The following is a 21,090-nucleotide window of genomic DNA, read 5'->3' on the forward strand; positions in this document are numbered from 1 at the left end:
TCGATTAGCATACCTCGGCAGCTCTCCCGTCAACAAGTTAGATAGGGGGGCACGACATCTTGTACCCAGTACCCCTGTTCTTCAGACTACGCCGCCAATGTCATATTCTCCCAGCCTCACCTCGCTCTGGTTCACGCCAGGAAGATCACCACCAACGCCCGAAACGCCTGATCCCGTGCCTGACAGTCCTACCATACATCGACACCCGTATTCATCGCCGATTGTGCCTTGGCGCAGATACTTAGGGCCTTTGCCTGAGCGTCCTCCACCACCTACCGAGCCTTTACCTGAGAGACCTCTAGCTCCAGATGTACCTGTGGATGTGGACAGTGATATAGAAAGGCCGTCCCCTATGTCGAGTCCTACAAACCAGAACACATCGCCACTCCCTACATACTTGAAGCACTGGAACATGACGAAAGTGTCCAATGGCCGCTTTCCCCCCGCTACTTTGGCTCCCGCAGCGGCTATGGACGCTTAAAAAGGCAGATATAGGTTTGTGTGTAAGAATAAAATTGACTGCGTTTGAGCCCACCTTCCGCCGACATGAGCTCTGACAAAGCATTGGCGGTCTCAGCCGCGAAAAGGCGTACATGACCGATCGATCGTGCGTCGCACGGTGGGGGACAATGGAGGAGTCAAACTCGGTTGGTGGCTTATCTCATCAAAACTAAATGGCACCCAAATTTTTCCTTCGTCACTTGCATGGATCCCCAACCCAATCTTCTTGAGCAATCACACTCACCTTTTGTCGCGGCCATGACCAACGCCGGGGTAACGGCATCTGCATGGGCACAGCCTGATCACCCTGAGTGGTACATGTTGCGCGGTATGGTACCATGCGCAGAAGCTGAGTCGAATGTATCATGCGTAAAACTGATGAAGGGCGAGTTTGCAGATCTGCTCAAGTCGTCAGCTGCGCGACCCATGCTCGAATCTGTGGCACAGATATTGCGCTCTTCATTGGCCGGCTATACAAGCTCTGAGGCTGTGCGGATCCTTCTCCCATTTGACAAGGTCCGAGCTGAAATGACCGCAGCTCCCGTGGACGTGCTATGCGTCGCCATAGCTGCCTTACACGCTTTCGTGCAGTTGAATTGGACAGGACCTGATTTCAATCTCACACCAGTGGAGCTACTTCGATATCATGCGCCGCATCACTTTTCCCTGCGATCAGTGCACGAAAATGAAAGGGAATGTGATGAGGACATGACTTACGCACGTGTTCTGCACGCATCCAGCCTCGAATACCTAACATTGCATGGCGAACCTGCGTATCACTTGTGTCAAGCACCCTTCTTCCTTGTATTTTCGCTACTACTTTTCCATGCTTTGGGTGCCGCAGAAAACGGCACGTTGCTCGCGTCTTTGCCCTGGTGGCAACTGCGCGCGCGATCTGTGCATATCCGTGTGCTAGACGAGCCTGTGGCATGTGAAGAAGTGCTTCTAACAAACGCTTACCAGATGGCTTCGGCTTTTGGTGAGTGCAGTGCGAAAGCTTCCAGCGAGGCTGACAAGCATGCATGGAGTCACTTACAAGCGCGAATCACACTGGAATGTGCGCTTGCGCACCAGCGAGCTGGGCAGGATCGTTTGGCGTCAGAGGGGTTAGTGGAAGCAGCCAAGATGAACGGACTTGAGTATGAGCTGAGCGGAGCTCTCGGCAAACGAACAAAGTGGCAGAAAGAGGACAAGACACAGTTGGTCTTGTTAGCCGAGTCAAGGGAAGCGGGGGCCGACTGTGCCGAGGAAGAGACATCGACTCATCCAACATCAAAGAATATCGACTCTGCTATGCCCCCGAACCAACATGGGTGGCAAGCTACTGTTGATCCAAGCAAGCAGGTGAACCATCAGCCAGCGACATACTCCCTCAACGATGATACCCTGCTGGAACAGACGCAGTTCACAAAAACAGCACCCAACACGGAGCAGCGTCTCTCGCATCTGGACCCTGGTCAACAGCCACCTTTGGCCGTCACAGATCAGTGTATCCTGCTGGCGTTGTGCCTGAATATTCACAACACGCAGGCGTCACATGGCCTGACATCCGAGCAAATGTCTGCGTTTGTTGAGCGGGTCGTATCGCATCCACAGAACTGGAGTGTGCACACCATGAGTCTGTTACTCCGCGCTCGACTTGAGTCGACGCGCACGCGAACAGTAGAAAGGAGCACGCTGCAGCTGCAAGCACTCATTGACCAGATGCCAACGAATGATTCGAGCATTCGTGAGCGCCTTCGGTTCTTCCATGCATTAGACTTGCCCGCGAAATGGTCTATGCAGTGCGAGCTTGCCGATCGGTTTGTGTCGATCGGTATGCTGCGCAGCGCTCTGGAAACATATGAGCGCATCGAGATGTGGGAACATGTGGTCCAGTGTCTTGGTTTATTGGGGCAGCATCAGGAAGGAAGAGATATTGTGCGTGATCTTCTTGAAGGACGCAAGACAGAGGCGGATGTTCAGCTGCAAACGAAGCGAATCGCAACGTCGACAAGTCGGATTCCCCCTGCACGTTTTGCCAAGGCGCGTGAGGCTAAGTTGTGGTGCCTTCTTGGCGACCTGGAACCTGAGCAAGCCGAGTCCCATTATTTGCATGCTTGGGATGTGTCCGACCAAACATCGGCACGCGCAGCGCGTTCGTTGGGTGGGTATCACTTTGCGTTGCACGCGCATGAACAAGCGGCGGTGTGGCTGCGACGCACGGTGCGCATCAATGCGTTGAATACACGTGCGTGGTTCATGTTGGGATGTAGCTACATGCGGATGGAGCGTTGGCTTGAGGCTGCTGCGGCGTTCCGCAAGTGTACAGCCCTGGAAGAGGAGGACGGCGAGAGTTGGAACAATCTCGCAAGCTGTTATATGCGCATGCATCTAACGCAGGTCCAGCGCCTTGATACTGTATTGACCGAGGACGATCATGAGCACAGTACCGGAGATCGCGGCGCTAATGATGGTGATGATGATGCGGCCTCGACGTCAAGTGAAAGTACCGCGCGCGACTCTGGGGTGTCTATTATGTCCGATACAGAGCCTGAGACAAGGCAGGAGGCCTCTGTGAATGAGGCACCGGCGTTCGAACTGCGCTTGTTGGCTCATAAAGCGCTTGGTATCTCACTCAAATTCCAGTTTGATGCATGGCGTGTATGGTCCAACTACATGATTGTGTCGGTCGATGTGGGCATGCTGAGCGAAGCAGCGCGGGCGTTGGCACGCATCGTGGAGATTCGTACGCGTGAGCTCAGCGGAAGCACAGCCAGTGCATCGTCCATGAACGTGCAAGACATCGTGGATATGGCGGTACTCAACAGGCTGGTGGACGCTGTCGTTCGTCCGCATGGAGTGGGCGAGGACGAGCAGCAGCCGAAGGATGCAAATGTTGGCGAGGGACTCCGGCCTGCCGTGCTTCGACTCTTCGACCAAACACTGCTGCCGCGTTTCTCGTCTCATGCGCTGATTTGGCTGAGCTATGCACGTCTTATGTTTGCTAGTGGCCACTACCGCAAGACGTTACAGGCACGGATCCAGAGTTTCCAGTGCGGCTTAGGGAGTGCTGACGCGTTGGACGTCGTGACAGACAAAGCTGCCTGGAGCCTAGCGAAAGAAGAGCTGCAAGAGTTGTGTGATGCGCTTGCGAATCTTGGTCCCCAAGCAGCAGAACCAGGCTCCGATGATGAAGCCATGCCTGACTGGCAATTCCGTGCGCGTACGCTTGTCCGCTCCTTTATGTCACGTACGCGCGATAGCTTTGGAGATGAGCCTGAATGGTCAGAGCTCGCTGACCTTGTCGACGAGCTGAAGCGGCAGCCGTAGGCACGATACTCGCCCTGGCCAACGCATCAGCCTTTTCATTGAGATACGCGAGGGCGCTAACTACTTCGAGATAGGATCGCACGCTTGCGCTCACACGTATACTCAGCCGCATGTGGGTATAAGAGCATGCACTGCACCTTGCTTTTTGTTCGAAAGCATTTGCAAATATATATATATATATATATACAAAAAGAAAACAAAACAAACAGCTTAATACCAAGTAACACAAAAGCTGCCATTTCATACCTAGACCATAGAATCGGCTGGGCTGCCTAGGACACAGGTGGCATGCATCTCATCACCATACATGCGTACCAAAGTTGAGCTGAGATGCGCGTCTTGAACGCGCGAAGTGGGAAATAAGTGTTTAGTCAGTTATGCCAACCAAGTGTGAATGTGGCCGAGTTGCACTTACGTGTGCGCTTAGGAAAGTGGTTGATGCGCCTTGAACCCAAGCACAACACGTTGAACGACTGTGCTGTGAGGAAAGGCGCGGATCAATGGACGTGGCGTCAGGTGCATTAGCCCTGTCGCCCGCACCGAAAATGCGTGGACCGCCGCCATCGACAGGAGATGCGTCGCCATCATCAAGCTCAGGCACAGACGTGCCGGACTTTGACGAAATGGCGCCTTCAGGGATAGGTGGCGCTGATATCTCGATGCCGATGAATGAGGCACCCACCCGGAGCACGTCCTTTGCTGATCTCCCCCATGAGATTCTTCTGCACGTGTTTCGTTTCGCACTAGGATCGCAGCAGGATCTACAGGCTTGCCTTTTCGTGTGCCGCCGCTGGTGTGCGTGTGCCGTGCAAGTGTTGTGGTATCGACCGTCGTGTCACAAACGATCTGCGATTTTCCAGCTCATCGATGTGATGGACCGACCTGATTCGTCTTTTCCATACGCAAGCTATATACGACGCCTCAACTTTAGCATGCTCGCTGGCGAGCTCGACGACCAATTGTTTAGGCGCATGGCTGCGTGCCACCGACTAGAACGCCTCACGTTATCAGGCTGCTCAGAACTTACAGAACCATCATTGGCATATGTTCTGAGCCATATGCCCCAGCTTGTCGCTATAGACCTGAGTGGCGTCACGCATGTGACGGACAACACGCTAAATGTGCTGGCGACAACTTGTTCTCGTCTGCAAGGAGCCAACTTGACGGGGTGCTACCGAATCACAAGTCGTGGCGTCCGGTCGATCGCGCAGCATTGTCCGATGCTCCGACGTATCAAGCTAGGGGCATGTACGCAGGTACATGGTGACGCACTTGTTGACATGCTCGAAAAGTGTCCCCTGCTTTTGGAGGCGGACTTGGTACAGTGCCCCCGGATGGACGATGCAAGCGTACGTGAAGTCTGGCTGCGCAACACGCAGCTGCGTGAGCTAAAGCTCGCGAACAACCACACGCTCACGGATCATGCCTTTCCCACTTCAGCGTTGCGCGATACATGGACGATCCCGCGTGCATTCCTCGTGTGTGAGAACCTGCGCATGATTGATTTGACATGCTGCACGCTCCTGACCGACGAGACCGTGCGCGCAATTGTCGAGCACGCGCCGCGCTTGCGGAATGTATCGCTAGCCAAGTGCGTGCGTCTCACTGACCAAGGCGTATATGCACTCAGTGAGCTCGGCCGCCATCTACAACACCTGCACCTTGCGCATGTGTCGAATGTGACGGACCGAGCGATCATCCGTCTTGCTCATCAGTGCACGCGGATCCGGTACTTGGACCTTGCTTGCTGTACGCAGTTGACCGACGAGAGCGTGTTTGCCCTTGCGTCGCAGCTGCCGAAACTTCGTCGGATTGGCCTTGTTCGTGTAGCTCAGCTGACGGACCGGGCAATCTATGCCTTGGTCGAGCACTATACGAATCTGGAGCGCGTCCATCTCTCGTACTGCGAGCACATTCAAGTGCCAGCCATTTTCTGGCTCACACTGCGTTTGCCGCGCCTGTCGCACCTCAGTCTCACAGGCGTGCCGGCCTTCCGATGTGTTGAGCTCCAGTCGATGTGTCGTCCGCCCCCAAAAGAGTTCAATCAGCACCAGCGTCAATCATTCTGCGTGTACAGTGGACGCGGTGTGCATGAGCTCCGCCGGTTTCTTCAGCACGTCTATGCAGACGAAGCGCTCGCTCGGCAGTTTGGGCCTCTGCATCCTGACCGGAACCGCGTCTTTCAGGCTGGCCTGGCGCGGCAGCAAGCGGCACAGGCGGCACTGGAGGCCCCGGACACTGTGCGCGCTGCACCGGCCGCGCCCTCGTCTGTGCCGACTCCGACTACCTATGCATGGTCCCGTCCCAGTCTCACACCGCGTTCGCGCCTCCATTCCCCTTCCTAGACCCACGCTCTGTACGTTCTACGATACGATGACAAGAATAGACAAATAGAACAATATGACACACTGCCATTATGCATATCCACCCTCTGGGAAAAGCTCCGGTATCGAAAGCGGGTCACCGATCCGCTCACTCATTTGCTGCTGTTTCTGACTCTTTTGCGAGGCCAACGATGCTTTCCATGCACGTACGGCCTCTGGCACAAGATGAGGTGCATATGTGCGAGCGAACAGCGCGGCTTCTGGCAGCCGCTCAGCACGTTGTAGGACACGAACGACGCCCTGCGTATCTTGCACCTGCAATAGTGCAGCGACTGCGAGATTCAGCTCGCCTTTGTCTGACGCAGCCGCCGCCACAGTGCGCAGGAGTGCATCGTCCTGCTTTGCTGTTGCAATGAGAAAGAGCGAATGCACGTCATTCGCATGCTCAAAGCATTCTTGCGCGAGTGGCACATTCCAGCGAGCCAAGGCTTGGTCGCCAATGGTTCGCCAACGAGACTCGGCACCTGACGTAGGACCGTGGTGCGCAATATCAAGAGCGATGTCAAAGTCGCCCAGTTGCACAGCCAAATCGAAGCGGTGGTCCGGATCAGTCGCGACTTGCAGAGCAAGATCGGGCATGTCCTGCGTCTCGAGGAACTTGGCCACTTTGCCGCGTTGGCCATGTGGCACCTGCGGCAAAAGCGATTCCGCAAGGGCAAAGTTGCCCTGCAGGATTGCCGTCTGGTACTCGACAACGGCTAGTGAGAGCGAGAAGCTGTACAGGTTCATGTCCTTGTCGGCCGCAAAGATGCGACTAAGCTGGGGCAGATAGCCCAGCACGTACAGTTCGGTATCACAGGGACGGATCGTGTACGTCTGTTCACCAATGAAGTACTGGAGCCGGTTGGCTGCATTCGTGTATACGAAACACTCGCCCGTCCATCGACCTGTGCGGACACTGCCCAAGCGTTAGTATCAACGATGCAAGAAGAGAGATGGACTTGCGAAAACAAGCACAGCATGAGCGTTCATACGTACGTTTCATTGACTTCGGCAATGACATCAAAAGCATCCTCAAAGCCATCGCCGTCAGACGGCATACCACTCTCGACAAAGGCCTCGTAGGCGGCACGCTGGAACCGCAGGACATAAAACGAATCCACCGTCGTAATGACAACGAGTTCATTCGTCTGCGACCAGAAGATCTGGCGCGCATCAACATTGATGCGGCGCACCAGGGTACCTGAGACCCAGTCATAGAAGCACACGAACCCAACGCCAATCACAGCTAGCAGCGCACCGCCAGCAATTCCCTCCACGACATAGTTTACGAGCACAAGCCCGCTTTGTTCCTTGAAGTTCTTGAACACACGCACGCGCGTTGTTGAGTTCTCCCGGATGGCATACGTATTCGAGTCGGACGCCCACGCAAAGCCAAGAGCCGAACCAAACGCTTTGTTCCGCCACGCAAGGGCCGTGAAAATCGTGTATTCGCCATCGCCACATACGGTGACAAAGCGGCCGTTCGGTGAATGTTCCAGCAGTTGTGGGAACACCTCGGTCGTACCGAGCTCCCGCGTGGACAGTCGCACGCGCTCGCCTTCGACCAGCTCCGACTCTGAAGTAGTCGCAAGATTCGCACCAAGAATCTCCGCGTTGCGTGCGTACACGATCTTGCCACTTTGGTCCATGCTCATGCACGGGTCTTCTTTGCCAAGCTTGACGACAACAGCGCCTTCATCGTAGCCCAGGGCTATGTCGTGGCTCGACTTCCGATGCGCTATGCACCACACGCGCTCAAGACCGTAGTCGAGCGTCGATTCCAGGCGGTAGGTATTTGCGTGCCACAGCTTGACAGACCCGTCCTCCGAGCCGGAGATGATGAGCGGCAGCGACGAGTGGAAAACGGCGAACGATACATTCGACATGTGTCCCGTCAACGTCTGCACACACGATTTGCTTAGGTAGTCCCAGATTCGCACAGTCTTGTCATCACTCGTCGTGACGATGTATGGCTTGTCACCACCATGGTAGTAGTCGACAGAATTCACGCCTTTTTCGTGTGCCATAAGCGTAAAGTTCGCCATCGGCGAACCAAGTGTCCACACCTTGACGGTGCGGTCCAGCGACGCAGATGCAAATGAATTCGAGTCTTTCGGGTTGAAGCACAGACTCATTACAAAGTGTGTATGTCCTTCAAACGTCTGCACGAGACGCCAGTTTCGCTCCCAGTCCCAGAGCTTGATCGTCATGTCATCACTGCCAGTTAGCACGTACGGTCCAGTCGAATGCACAGCGATACTCCGAATATAGTCGGGGTGGCCCTCAAAGGCTGCAACCTTCTCGTGCGTGTTGTAGTTGTAGCAGCGCAGGAAGAAATCATCGGATCCGGCAAGGAACCAGTTCTTGCGTGCTATGAAGCGCACACATCGCACAGGCACGTCTGCCACTTCAAATGTCTTTACAACAGCACCCGTCTCGTAGTTCCAAATGAACACTGTACCATCGTAAAGACCAGCGAGAAGCCAAGGCTCGGTCGGATGAAAATCCACCGACTTGACGCGCTCCGACCGCGAGAAAAACTTGCGTTGAATGTCCAGCAGCATACTTCAACGATGCCCGGCAACTAAGCACCTGATTTTGTTGCCACGCTGTGTGAGCACGAAATCAATGGAATCGTGTTCTCACAACACACACGCCAGTGGATCGATAGATCGTCCTGACGACCGAAGTAGGGTGGCACTTACTTCCTATACGCGCTTCCCCCGTCCCTCACTCAATTCACTCCAGCCAGCCGCTGGTCACCCGAAGCTTTCCCCTTAGCCAGCGCCGCTAGTCACTCCTTCCCACACGCACCGACCCTTTCGAACCTGCCTGTACGCACGCACTTCCACGTGGCATGTCACGTGAGTTATTGCGCGACGTGTTGAGACCAGTCATGCATCTGCCGAAAAGAACACATGTTTCATCAGCCTCGTAGGCGACGTGTAGAGAACACTCTATGTTTGCATGTGCAACGCCTAATGTGATGGACACGGTCATTTTTTCCCTCCTTGCCACTTATCCTCGCTTGTTGACCTAGTGTGCGTCTGTGCGCGTGCGAGTCTGTAAACCACCCAGCACGTCCCTTGTCCCCTTATCTCCCCCCAATCGACTGCTTTTTTCGTGTTTAGCGATAGCTGTTTGCGACACGGGATAGCCCTGGTCCATGGTTGCAGACCCCGATCCACACTCACCAAACTCCCTACAGCAACATCAACAGAGCCCTTCGCTGTCACAACCCACACATCCAACCATGTTGTCTTCCGAATCTGTCGCAACTGGCTCGTCACATACAGATACTGGTACTGAGCCGCCCTCGTCCGCATCTCCACGCACGCCCTCACCGATTCTTGGAGGCGGCCATGGGATTCGTCGCTCCTCAGATGACGATACGGCAGGGCCTGCGGACTCAGGACAAGGCCACTTGACATTTCCGCAAGTAGGGATAGGCCTCGGTACGATGGAGCAAGAAATGAACATGTTGATGGACCTCGAAAATCTTGATCGCGACGATGACACGCCAGAATTCAGCATGTCAGATGTCGCTGATATTCTGTCGCAAATGAAAGACCTAGGATACTCTACCCCGTCAAGCTCAGCTGCTTCGACATCCTCGGCAGAGTCCGCACCATTCGTACGCGTACCGCGTGCAGACGACGCAGATGCGACGGCGCAACTCGCGCAACTTGTTTGGCAACTCGCACGCCATTTGCAGAGACAAGAGGAAGGACGCGAGCGACTACGCCATCATCTTCGTGTTACACGATTGGCTTCACTATCATTATTTTCTTCTCTTCGCATTTCGTATACACACATGCTCCAAGCTGAGCGGGATATCAAGGCGAGACTGGAAGTTGAATTGTCCGGCTCTAAGAGCCAGTCAAAAATGCTTAGTGATATGGTGTCGCGTGCATCGCTACATCAATATGAAGATCGCGTGCATCCAGTCGATGATGAAGCAGCGCGCCGCGCCGGTATGCCGACGGACACGGAACGGACGAAACTCCTCGCTGACAAACGATACCTCCGACAGCGCGTCAAAGATACCGAGGCGCAAGTGTCGCGTCTTGAAAAGGAACTCAAAGATCTGAAGCCCCTTCTGATTCGCGCCTCGCTTGACGAAGATGTCCCTGAATTCGGTACACCCCGGTCTCGGCATCGGCATCACCACAGCAGCAGCAGCAGTAGCGGTGTCGGCGGCATGAACATGGATCCTCTACACACTAATGGTAGCAACAGTCGTCGTCGTGAGGCTGTGATGGGCGATGCAACATCAGAACATTTAATTCTTGCTACTCGCATGCTTCGCACACTTCGACATGCAGCACCACCATCGAGCAGCACAGATGCCTCTTCATCGTCTCCATCCAAACTCGATACGACGCCGTCTACACCACGCCGTGCGCGCGATACGTATCCTCCCCGCACCCCGAAAAGCACCGAGCGCACAGAAGATCTGCACACTCCCTACGCACCGCCGTCCACACACAGCTTGCCATCGTCGACGTACTCAAGCGGCATCGATGATCTTTTACACGCAGCGCAGTCCCTTGCACCAACGAATGCTACGTACTACCAAGATTCAAGTCCTACAAGGTCGCCATGGCACCGACCCACTCATGCTCCTCTGCCGTTTTCAGCACCTGTCTTTGGAAGTCCGAAGCGCCGGCGCGTCCTAAGCATGGATGTGGACGACGCACCTATCTCAGCGCTGGATGTACTAGCGAATCAGGCTGTCAGCGAACATCCGACAAGCCCAACATACCGCCATTCCATGACTTCGTACTATCCACGCATGATGACACCAAGAACCACGTCATCAGCGCCGGCCCCAGCTGCAAGTGTACCTACTACAGCAACACCAGCTACAACAGCCTCAGCGTCAACATCCGCAGGACCAACTTCCACCACATCAACATCCAGCGCCTTGCCGTTGCGTCAAACCCCATCTGCGAAACCAAAGCCTGCACATGCACAAAGTCCTGAAAAGCGGCTGCCTTATGTACGCTGGTCTTCGGAAGAGGATATCAAGTTGCGCCGAGCCATCAAGGAACATGGTCAACGTTGGGAACATGTGGCACGAGCCGTCGGCACACGCTCATATCACCAATGTCGGCAACGGTATCTTTTGATGCGGCGAAAAGAAGCCGCTGCCGCAAATGGAAGCACTTCGCCTAACAAGTCGAATTCTACCAATCATCCTCCTAGTCACTCGCACCCTCTCCCCAACGGCATTAGTGGCGGCGACAGCCATCCTCACCTGACTTCCAGCTCCAGTTCCACCTTGCACCATTACCCTCATGCCCAACATCCCGCTTACAACTACCAGCATCACCACCCCGCAACACGCGCATCCTCCGACACGACAGAGCACGGTCTGCCTAACGATACACACGATGAAAAGAGCAGCGGTGGTGCGTCATCTGACAACGAGACACCCGCGTTGGATGTGCACTCGCACCTGTTTCGCACACCGAAAGCGCATGCTCCTTCGACAATGTCATCTCTCACAGTGCATCCACGTGAACAGGCACTTCATAGCTAGCCATGACTTGGAAGAGACCATCCCTGCGTCGTTTCGCTCACGAATTGATAGACGGGCAGTGCCCACACAATCCCGACGATCAGAGCCACAACTTGATGTGCATGTGCGAAAGCAGCAGGCGGTTCAGATAGCGCACCAACCCGCTGGATCTCCTCGAGCCAACCGAGCCGCAAGCCGCCATGATACTGGAGAAGAGAGCTGTGTGCAAGCGTGGGGAGCACGAACCCAGCAATCAAACGAAACATGCCACATGGACGCTGGTGGGGCCAAGAAGGAAGACTTATACATATTAACGAGAATCCTGTCGATAGCGCACACCAAACCAACACTGAAAGGTTGATGTGCTCATATACAAACAGCAAAGGCAAAAGACCGAGTAGGACCTGGCATGAGTATGAGTTCATCATGCTGTCCCTTATTGCTTTAATCGGACATACAAAGCCATAATACAATCCAAGAAGGCGTGCACGCGATGGATGCGCCTCGACCCACTCACTCGCAAATAAGAGGCTTTGGGCTTACACAATTAGCAGTTGGCGAATGCATCACAAATCCAACATACCAAGGGAGGCTATGATGCCTGCAACACACGCTATCCCGACAAAGCACGTGTACACATCGAGGATCGACAGCATGTGCACTGCTACGAACCAACGAGCCAACGGTCTTGCAAGTCACAGCGTTGGAGAAGGAGACAAGCAGGATGAGTTTCGAGGCCACTCGCGGTAGGGCAGTGGGCAGGCATATGTCGAAGCGTGGAGGTGGAGATATCGATGGTTGGTTTGTGGAGAGAAGGGACTCACACATTGCTGATCTGAGCGATGACACATACACGCATGAGCTTAGATCCCCGATCATACGCACACTTCCATCTCATTTGACAACTTGTGAGCGCACAAGACGCCGGTCTGAAGAAAAAAATACAACCTCGGTCATGGAAAGTGTCAGCACGACGCAACTCGCAGCTGAGTATCCCACACTCGCCGCATTACCACGTGAGGATCTCGTGGCTCTGGCCGATGCAGATGCTAGTGCACCAAACGAAGCTCTGTTGGAAGCCACAGTCCGTACGTTGCCTAATGTAAGCGAGGAGGACGACGAGCACCTCGCGCTCCTTGAACAAGTTGAGCATGCAGCAGGTACGCACACATTTATACTTACTCACGCTCAGCACGGAATGAGGCTCGTCGAAGCGAGCTCGAGACACTACGAGATGAGACGCGTCGCGCTTTTGTATACGCACGTACCTTGGAGACACAATGGCCAGGAGTTGAGCGTGCACTGCGCGAGGCCAACAAGGTAATGGATGCAAAGACTATGATCTACCAGATTCTAACAATGTACACAGCGCTTTACACCATTCGCGATGCAGTCACGCTTGCAGCTAGCTGCGAATCAGCTGCACGAGGAGAGCGAAGAACTGGCAAACTCCTATGTAGAGGGTCTTTCAGCGATTGATGTATGTGATGTGCAACTCGAATGCTCACTCACTGCCCAGGACTCAGCATTCGTGCGACAATATCGCGAAATGCGCACACGCCATCATGTACGAAGCATGCTGCACGAACAGTGTGTGAATCACCGCGTACAGTGGCACACGTAACCACGTGGTGTGGAGGCACACGTGCGCTCAAAGAGCCAGCCAGGCCCTTGAATAAGACTCGGCCGCATCAAGCAACCAAATAATTAAGAGACTAGCGTTTTATGGGTGAGGAAAGCGAAAGCAAGGTCACTTATCGTTCCGCTCCCTACCGCTCCCATGTCGACCCAGCCTCTTCTGCAGCGCTCCGCCGGCAAGCGTATTGCTCTTCCCGTGCGTGTTGAGCCCAAGGTCTTCTTCGCCAATGAGCGTACATGTATGTACTGATACATCGGATGGGCTGGCGCCCTCGAAGCAAACTAACGCCCTAACTTAGTCCTCTCTTGGCTCAGCTTCACAGTGACGCTGTCAGCCCTTGCCGCTGGTCTGCTCAACTTCGGTGACCGCGTTGGCCGATTGAGTGCGGCGCTGTTCAGCCTTGTGGCCGTAGCTATTATGCTGTATGCTCTTGTCACATACCACTGGCGCGCGCAGGCAATCCGGAACCGTGGAAGTGGCCCATATGATGACCGCCTTGGTACGTATAGTATCTATGGATCCAGCGTTGTGGATGGTATACTTATGCATTTCTTTCAGGTCCGACGATTCTGTCCGTGCTTCTTCTTACCGCGATTATTGTCAATTTTGTGCTCCGCTTCAACGAGTAACTTTCCTTTCTTCTCACATGTTTCATTGGTATCGATCGCGTGATGTTCTTTCGTATGACGCCGGTCCTTAAAGATCAAGTCTACCAGCTGCCGTAGATGTGCCTGTAGCTAAAGCTGCCCTCTGAGCAATAGGGTTCGCATGAATTGTCACTCCCTGCATCCGTATGTCCTGGAGGGGCCGGTGCTTGGCATTCACGGGCACCTTCTCCATCAGTTCAAGTGTTCCACCGAGCTCTGCACCATCAATCACCTTGCCAAAGATAGTGTATTTGCCGTCGAGATGAGGTTGCTTGCTGTAGGTGATGAAAAACTGTGGAAGGATCGAGTCAATGCTCAAGTTCTCGCCCCGCTTGCTTACCTGAGACTTGTTCGTGTTCGGTGCACTGTTCGCCATCGCTACCACACCACGCGCGTGAAACTATTCGTCAGCGTCATCATCCCACTCACGCCGATTCTGGCGCTTTCGATGTGTTGCCTGACAGGACATACCTTGAGTGTAGCTCGAATCTCATCCTGGAATGGCTCACCCCAAATGGACTGGCCACCCTTGCCTGTGCCAGAAGGGTCACCTGTCTGCCCATGTAAGTCCGAGCGCCAACTCAGACACAAGCGTACCTGTATCATGAACCCTTCCATTTGTAAGAATTCACAGAGAACCCTAACCACATACCTGCCATATTTCGGTGCCATTTCACATCGTCATAGGTCCCTGCCGCACAGTGGGCGAGAAAGTTTTCGGCCGCGCGCGGCACCGCTTCACAAAACACTTCAATCTAACTTTTGAGCGATGTTTCTCTTACGGGAATGTCGACATACCTTGATGTCACCGAGCGTAGTATGAAGTGTGACGCTCATTGCATCCAAATAGATGCGTCAGGAAGCTGACAAGGTCTTTATGTCTGTGCTCTCAGCCAGAGGGCGAATTCTCGTGCGCCACTGGAGAAAATAACGCGCGTCACACAATGTGGCGAAAGAGCCAAAACTCTTGAGACACCTAAGCCATCCACTTTCCTACCGGAGCCTCTTTTTCACTCTCTTTCTTTGCCCTCATGCATTGCATCATTGTCGATGCTACATGAACAACACCATGTGCTTCAAGCAGCATCGATCCTCACGGGCGACCGCGACATTGAGTTAGGCATTCGCAAACTTGCCAAAGGCTCCGCTTGTGTAGATCATGTGCTGCAGCGCCGACTCGAGCTGTTTCTTGACAGTGGCGCCTCTCTCTCACCACCTGAGTATCTGCTCAGCATGCGTGCGTCAGTCCAATGGCTAACTGGTGTGTGGGCATGGACGTGTGCGCTCGAGATTCATCGGTTAGCTGAGTCTCACGAAGCGCCCACGCAAAAAGAAGCCGCCCCAATTCTTGGTGTGAGAGACTTGAATATGCTAAAAAAACTCGTGACCGTATCATTCGCATGGCTCATCATCCCTGCAATATTGGCCTTCGATGCTGCATATCCATCACCACCGTGTCTTGACGAGCTTGTCTCGGCTTTTCGTACACTTTTACACAAGAATACCTCTCGATCCAGCAGCTTGACGGCCTTACCTGATTCGCCCATGGCACATACGGACGTGGCCATCCTGGTGATGCGCATGTACTTTGTGGATGTACTTCGTGTGCTGATTCGCCTGGCCTATGGCTGCAGTTCTGCGCACGCGCATGCTCTGCTTGATGCTCTCCTAGAAGCCCTGCCGACAATGTCCGTGCTTACGGCCCTTCGGAGTGTTCCGATGCCTAGTGCGCTCGCTTCGTCTGCATCGGCAACTTCTGGCGAGGAATCGCAGTCGAAGCGGCCGCTACAGCCACCACCTCGTTTCGTTCGCGAGCAATGTGCTCGCCTGCTGTCGTTGCAGCTTCTGCGCCCGTCCGGCACACGTTCGTTGCTTATTGCCATGCTGGGTGCAAACGAGCACGATATGCTTAGTGGTGACATGGACCTCGAGTCGAACGACGGCGACGCTTCTCTCGCGCGCCTCGATAGCGTCGCTAAGCTCTTATGCACGCCACCGAAAGGTATGCGCCGCACCACCTACTACATGGACATGGTACCTCATATCCTATCTGTGCTTGATCCCGTCACGCCACCAGGGACAACCCCTGTCCATGGAATACATCGTCGAGCTGCTGCTCTGTCCTGCGTGCGCATGTTTGAGACTGATTCACATGCGATGTGCGCGGCTATGCAAACACACGTCTGGAATGTCCTTCTGCCGACGCCTGGCGAGTCGCCGCCGTCCTCTGCGTCTGCCGTTGACTCGGCCTTACGGCAGCAGTACGCAGCCATGATATTAGCGCCACCTGCACCACACTGGATCCACGCATTGTGTGGGCCAGTGCTGAGTCGGTTCCTCGCACTCGACACGCACCTTCATGCGCCATCTAGCACGCCGCGCATCGTCGACGCCGTGCGTGAGAGTCATGCAAAGAGCCTGGATGAGTGTCTATCTACCTGGCTCAGACTCGACAGCGACGAGGGAATCATACGTCTGTTGCACGACGCTCTGCGACAGGCTCTGAACGAGTCGTGGCACTGGCAGGATACTCCGCAGGGCGTAAGCCTTGTACAGTCTTCGGCCTCAGAGATGGACGTCGCATCACTTCTCGAGCGGCCTGCATCATTAGAGCGTGTGCTCCGACCGGAGTCGTTGGACGATGAACCACACATGCCCGAGGGTCTCTCGCGCACGTTTGCATGGACAATTGACCCTGCCCGAGTCTGTGATATTTTGCACCGTGCGAAGCGTACATCCGTGGCTAGTGCTCTAGTTCTCGATGCGATGGAGGAGCATCGGCGCACGCGTAGCAAGAGGATCTCAGGACTTACACACGATGATCCTATAACGCTCGAGCGGCACGCCGTGTACTTCCTTCAACTCATCTTCCAGCTGCTCTCAACGTTTGGCCAAGACTTGCTGCAAGGCGACATTGAGCGTGTTCTGCACTTGGTTGACTTTGCATGTCAGGATGAATCGGCCTTAGACACCGAGCTGTGCAACACGGCGCTTGAGCTTCTCCTTGCTCTGCTGGAACAGAACACTACGCTGACACCAGCATCGACGCCGTTGCTGCGCGTCATTTTCGACAAGATTGAACGCCTCCGCGATGCGCCGAACCTCGACACACGGGCGCTGAGTCAGGAACTCGCCCTAACACTCTCTGCGAGAATGAAGCACGTCTCCCTCGCATCTAGTGCTCCTGCTGCAGTTGATCAGGCGGCTTGCTCCAAGACACCGAATGACAGGGCCGCGACTTTACCCGACTACCTGTGCGTGTATGAAGAGGCACTGCAGTCACTTCAAGACCCCATTCTTCCCGTTCGTGCACATGGGCTGCACTTGCTTACACGGCTTGTATCAACAGAAACACGACTGCATTCGGCACCATGTTATGGCCATGAGCTCGACCCTGCGCTTGTGCCAGCGATATTAGACTTGTTTCTTCGAGCGATCCAGGATGACGAGAGTTTTCTCTATTTGAATGCGGTACAAGGCCTTTCACAAATGGCCACGGGCTGGCGCGAAGCCGTGCTTCGTCCTCTGATGGCTATCTATGTTGGTGGGGACAAGACCAGTGATGGAATAGCACATACTGTGGCCTATGGAAACACGTTGTCTCAACGTGAAACAGATCAACGGCTGCGCATCGGTGAGGCGATGCTGCAAGTGCTCCAGCATCTCGGTGAGGCAGCGGTGTCAGAGTTGCCCCACATTGTCCCACCGCTCTTGACAGCCGTACGCAACCCCGTTTTTCCAGCATCTCTCCGCAGTTCCTTCATCTCTATTCTCGGCACCTTGGTCGAGACCGCCCCCCAAGCACTTGCCGCGAATGGCGTGTCGATTGAGATGGTTCGTATGTGCACGGAGCTCCTGCAAGGCACAACGGAGCGGCGTCCCATGCGGCGGCGTGAAAGGGTACGAGCAATGGTGCATGGCACGGATGCACTGGGCCAGCGGACAGAGCGTCGTCTGGGCGGATCAGATGACGAAGATGAACTTGACGCTGATGACGACGGTGGCGCTCGTGACGGGACATCTTCGACAATGTCTATGGCTCATCGAGAAGAAACAAGCGGCATAGATACTGATGTTCATCGACCAACATTGCGCCGCTCTGCTTTGCTTCTTCTGACTTGGTTACTCCAAAAGACTGTGCAGCAATTGGATGAGTACCACGAAGCGTGCAGACGTGACGTGGATCACGTGGATGCACCACTTACTGCACTACGACTTCCTGGTGGTGGTATGCTGCCGGACTTGGGAGGGCGCCCAAAGCCCGTGCTGCCTCCGCTGCTTGTGCCTGTGGACACGCTCAGTTCGTTCGTCCCGATCGTATCGTATATGGCACAAGAGGATGCCGATGAAATCGCACGCATTCAGGCACGCGACTGTCTCGACTTTGTTGATCGAGTCAAGACGGCCTTCTTAGGTGGATAGAGTGCATAAGCAACAAAGGCAGTGCAATGCCCGTTCTGCGGTAAGGTGCGTGCATCGTCAATGACTTGCGGATTGTGTTACAAGGTTCTTGCCCGTTTTGTGGAGGGTCGGCAGGACATTGTGGTGTTGTAGCGACCAGTTAGACAACCGGTTAGCCAGGCTGTCAGCCTGCCATTTTATAGGAACACGCGTGACTTCTCCAGACAACACAACGTGACTGCGATCCACGCACGTACAGTGTCGACATGTCGAAGACGTGGGATCATGCGCAGAATGCTGCTGGGACACCCATCGACGAGCGAAACTGTCAGCTGTTTGGTTTTGTGTCGATTCTGACGCAGCTATTGATGGGTGTCGTTGTTCTTGTGACGTTGCTGTACAAGCGACACCAAGAACGGCCTCGGCGTGCATGGCAGATTTGGATGCTTGATGTATTCAAGCAGCTGACTGGTCAATTATTTGTGCATATTCTCAATGTCATGTTTAGTGCTGTCGGCACAGGACAGGATGGCATCAATCCTTGTTCGTTATACTTTTTGAATATTCTTCTAGACACAACACTAGGTACGTGGCTAAACGCCCATTCCCACCCTGCTTACAAAGTACAGGCATCGCCATACTCTATGTTCTTTTACGTGGATTGCTGCACACATGTCAGTATGTGTTTGGATGGTCAGGCTTCGTATCAGGCGAATATTCGGCACCCATGCGCGATGGTCGTGTGGCTAGCATGCTAGAGTGTTGGCTTCGACAGACGACCGTGTACGTGATAGCCCTTGTTCTGATGAAACTATTCGTGCTGGCTCTCATGAACATGCTGCCATTCTTGATTCTTTTTGGGAGCTGGCTCCTTAGCCTTTTCGGCACCCACCGTTCACTGCAAGTCGTGTTTGTCATGGCTATCTTTCCTATGGCAATGAACATGCTCCAGTTCTGGATCGTCGACTCCATGTTACTGTACAAGCCGAGCAGCACGGCTCCACCGTTGACCGGCCTGTATGAGCCTGCGCGACAAACAGAACCTGATGATGTTCATGTGACGAATGTGTCGGTCGTCTAACGCCCTTCTTTTCCTCCTTCCACTTATGCCCCTCACGCTTAGACCATCACGCCTTCTCTCCCATCTCCGTCATCCCTCCTGTACGTGCCCGCTTGTTTGTATATAGTGCATGACTTGTATACCCACGATTGGCTCCAGTTGCACGTGTACATAAAAACATGGTAAGACGCTAACCACGTGCGCACGTGGTCTGTCCGTGCGCCGCATCATATGTATAATACATGCATCCATTCGTGCGATATGCGCGCACAGACCCATGGACGGGACCCAACGACGAGGCCTGTGGGGCGATACAGTCGTCCATATAGCTGCACGAGCGTCTCACCACCCTCCCGCTACAAAGCTAGATCATCTATGTCGTCCGTCAAGTATCCAATGCCCGAGTGCTGGTATGTATAAAGGGGGGCAATCGAGAGTGTGTGTGTGGGAGAGAATGGGAGGAAGGCGCTTATGCATATGTGCTGGTACTAACTATCAAGGGGCCATCGTGGTGTATGTATACTGAAATACGAGGAACATCGGGGCTGACAGGCGCTCGTACTCTCGCGTGAAATCGACAGGCATCAGCTGAGTTTCCTGAGAATACTCTCCGCTCATTCGCACAAGCCATCAAGGACGGATCTGAAGGCATCGAGAGTGGTACGTGCGTGTATGAGAACAAGGCCGTCCACTTACACGACCAGATGTACATATCACGGCGGACGACGTCATTGTAATGTTTCATGACATGACGCTCGACCGTACGACCAACGGCCACGGCCTCATTTCTGAGCATAAGTATTTTGGCGAGAATGGACTGGAGCATGTGCGCACGTTGGAGAAACCTGTACAGCAAATCCCGAGGTTCGAGGAACTGTGTACACTGCTGATGAAGCCTGAGAATCGGCATGTCAAACTCAATGTGGACATCAAGCCAAACAATGATGCCGAACGCCTGTTCCGCATCATGGGTGAGACGGTACGAAAGTTCCCTGAGCACGAGAAAGAGCTCGCACCCCGTCTCATTCTTGGTCTTTGGCACCCGAAGTTTATTGCTCCAGCGAAAAAGTACGTGCCTTCGCTACGCCGCGCATACATTGGTGCCTCGCCGGCGGATGCGCGACGCTTCTTCTGGAATGACTGCGATGCCTTCTCGATTTGTTTCGCAGCTCTCGTCGGTTCAGAAGGCCAAAGGTTCCTTCGGGAAGCACGTGCAGCTAATAAGGATGTGATGGTCTGGACTGTGAACCGCAAAGACGAAATGATTCAAGCAACTAAGTGGGGCGTTAAGGCTATCCTCACAGACTATACAGCTGATCTGCACAAGCTGCGCGATGAAATGACAGGTACGTATGCAATGCCCGTGGCGTGATGTATCATGTCACAGGTTGATGCGATACCCTTTGTTTTCAGAATCTAATGATCATCTAGCCGATTTCGACGCTACGTACAAAAAGTACGTCAGCCCCATCTTTAGCTGGAGCGCACTCAAGTACTATACACCCTCTGTGTGGACATACCAGCACTTTTGTCGGGCTGAGGTCGAAAGGACCGCATGTGTATGTATCAAAAGGGATATTTTTTATCTTCTTTTCATTGTCAGCTAACGATGGGCAGGTGCCATACCAGAGCGTGTAGGA

At 54.1% G+C, this 21,090-nt stretch overlaps 10 protein-coding genes across 10 annotated transcripts; 8 read left to right on the forward strand and 2 right to left on the reverse strand.

Moving 5' to 3' along the window:
* Window positions 1-705: 705 nt before the first annotated feature.
* MGL_1407 (uncharacterized protein) lies at window positions 706-3,813 on the forward strand (the record flags this gene model as incomplete). Its single annotated transcript, XM_001731172.1, has 1 exon — window positions 706-3,813. The coding sequence occupies one exon, from the start codon at window positions 706-708 to the stop codon at window positions 3,811-3,813; it is 3,108 nt and encodes a 1,035-aa protein (XP_001731224.1).
* A 500-nt stretch (window positions 3,814-4,313) lies between these two features.
* Window positions 4,314-6,158, forward strand: MGL_1408 (uncharacterized protein; the record flags this gene model as incomplete). Its single annotated transcript, XM_001731173.1, has 1 exon — window positions 4,314-6,158. The coding sequence occupies one exon, from the start codon at window positions 4,314-4,316 to the stop codon at window positions 6,156-6,158; it is 1,845 nt and encodes a 614-aa protein (XP_001731225.1).
* Window positions 6,159-6,227: 69 nt separating this feature from the next.
* Window positions 6,228-8,743, reverse strand: MGL_1409 (uncharacterized protein; the record flags this gene model as incomplete). Its single annotated transcript, XM_001731174.1, has 2 exons — window positions 6,228-7,095; window positions 7,176-8,743. The coding sequence occupies 2 exons, from the start codon at window positions 8,741-8,743 to the stop codon at window positions 6,228-6,230; spliced, it is 2,436 nt and encodes an 811-aa protein (XP_001731226.1).
* Window positions 8,744-9,432: 689 nt separating this feature from the next.
* Window positions 9,433-11,724, forward strand: MGL_1410 (uncharacterized protein; the record flags this gene model as incomplete). The annotated part of the gene is made up of 1 exon (XM_001731175.1): window positions 9,433-11,724. One exon carries the CDS (start codon window positions 9,433-9,435, stop codon window positions 11,722-11,724), a length of 2,292 nt encoding a protein of 763 aa, XP_001731227.1.
* A 934-nt stretch (window positions 11,725-12,658) lies between these two features.
* MGL_1411 (uncharacterized protein) lies at window positions 12,659-13,182 on the forward strand (the record flags this gene model as incomplete). Its single annotated transcript, XM_001731176.1, has 2 exons — window positions 12,659-12,863; window positions 12,896-13,182. The coding sequence occupies 2 exons, from the start codon at window positions 12,659-12,661 to the stop codon at window positions 13,180-13,182; spliced, it is 492 nt and encodes a 163-aa protein (XP_001731228.1).
* A 301-nt stretch (window positions 13,183-13,483) lies between these two features.
* MGL_1412 (uncharacterized protein) lies at window positions 13,484-13,971 on the forward strand (the record flags this gene model as incomplete). Its single annotated transcript, XM_001731177.1, has 3 exons — window positions 13,484-13,580; window positions 13,641-13,841; window positions 13,901-13,971. The coding sequence occupies 3 exons, from the start codon at window positions 13,484-13,486 to the stop codon at window positions 13,969-13,971; spliced, it is 369 nt and encodes a 122-aa protein (XP_001731229.1).
* Window positions 13,972-14,038: 67 nt separating this feature from the next.
* MGL_1413 (uncharacterized protein) lies at window positions 14,039-14,826 on the reverse strand (the record flags this gene model as incomplete). The annotated part of the gene is made up of 6 exons (XM_001731178.1): window positions 14,039-14,281; window positions 14,330-14,389; window positions 14,461-14,544; window positions 14,587-14,600; window positions 14,642-14,744; window positions 14,788-14,826. The coding sequence occupies 6 exons, from the start codon at window positions 14,824-14,826 to the stop codon at window positions 14,039-14,041; spliced, it is 543 nt and encodes a 180-aa protein (XP_001731230.1).
* Window positions 14,827-15,039: 213 nt separating this feature from the next.
* Window positions 15,040-18,411, forward strand: MGL_1414 (uncharacterized protein; the record flags this gene model as incomplete). Its single annotated transcript, XM_001731179.1, has 1 exon — window positions 15,040-18,411. One exon carries the CDS (start codon window positions 15,040-15,042, stop codon window positions 18,409-18,411), a length of 3,372 nt encoding a protein of 1,123 aa, XP_001731231.1.
* Window positions 18,412-19,219: 808 nt separating this feature from the next.
* Window positions 19,220-19,471, forward strand: MGL_1415 (uncharacterized protein; the record flags this gene model as incomplete). Its single annotated transcript, XM_001731180.1, has 1 exon — window positions 19,220-19,471. One exon carries the CDS (start codon window positions 19,220-19,222, stop codon window positions 19,469-19,471), a length of 252 nt encoding a protein of 83 aa, XP_001731232.1.
* Window positions 19,472-20,186: 715 nt separating this feature from the next.
* Window positions 20,187-20,822, forward strand: MGL_1416 (uncharacterized protein; the record flags this gene model as incomplete). Its single annotated transcript, XM_001731181.1, has 1 exon — window positions 20,187-20,822. The coding sequence occupies one exon, from the start codon at window positions 20,187-20,189 to the stop codon at window positions 20,820-20,822; it is 636 nt and encodes a 211-aa protein (XP_001731233.1).
* Between the last annotated feature and the right edge of the window lie 268 nt (window positions 20,823-21,090).

This window comes from Malassezia globosa, assembly GCF_000181695.2.
Source record: "Malassezia globosa CBS 7966 chromosome Unknown mgl_sf_3.1, whole genome shotgun sequence".
NCBI lineage: Eukaryota > Fungi > Basidiomycota > Malasseziomycetes > Malasseziales > Malasseziaceae > Malassezia > Malassezia globosa.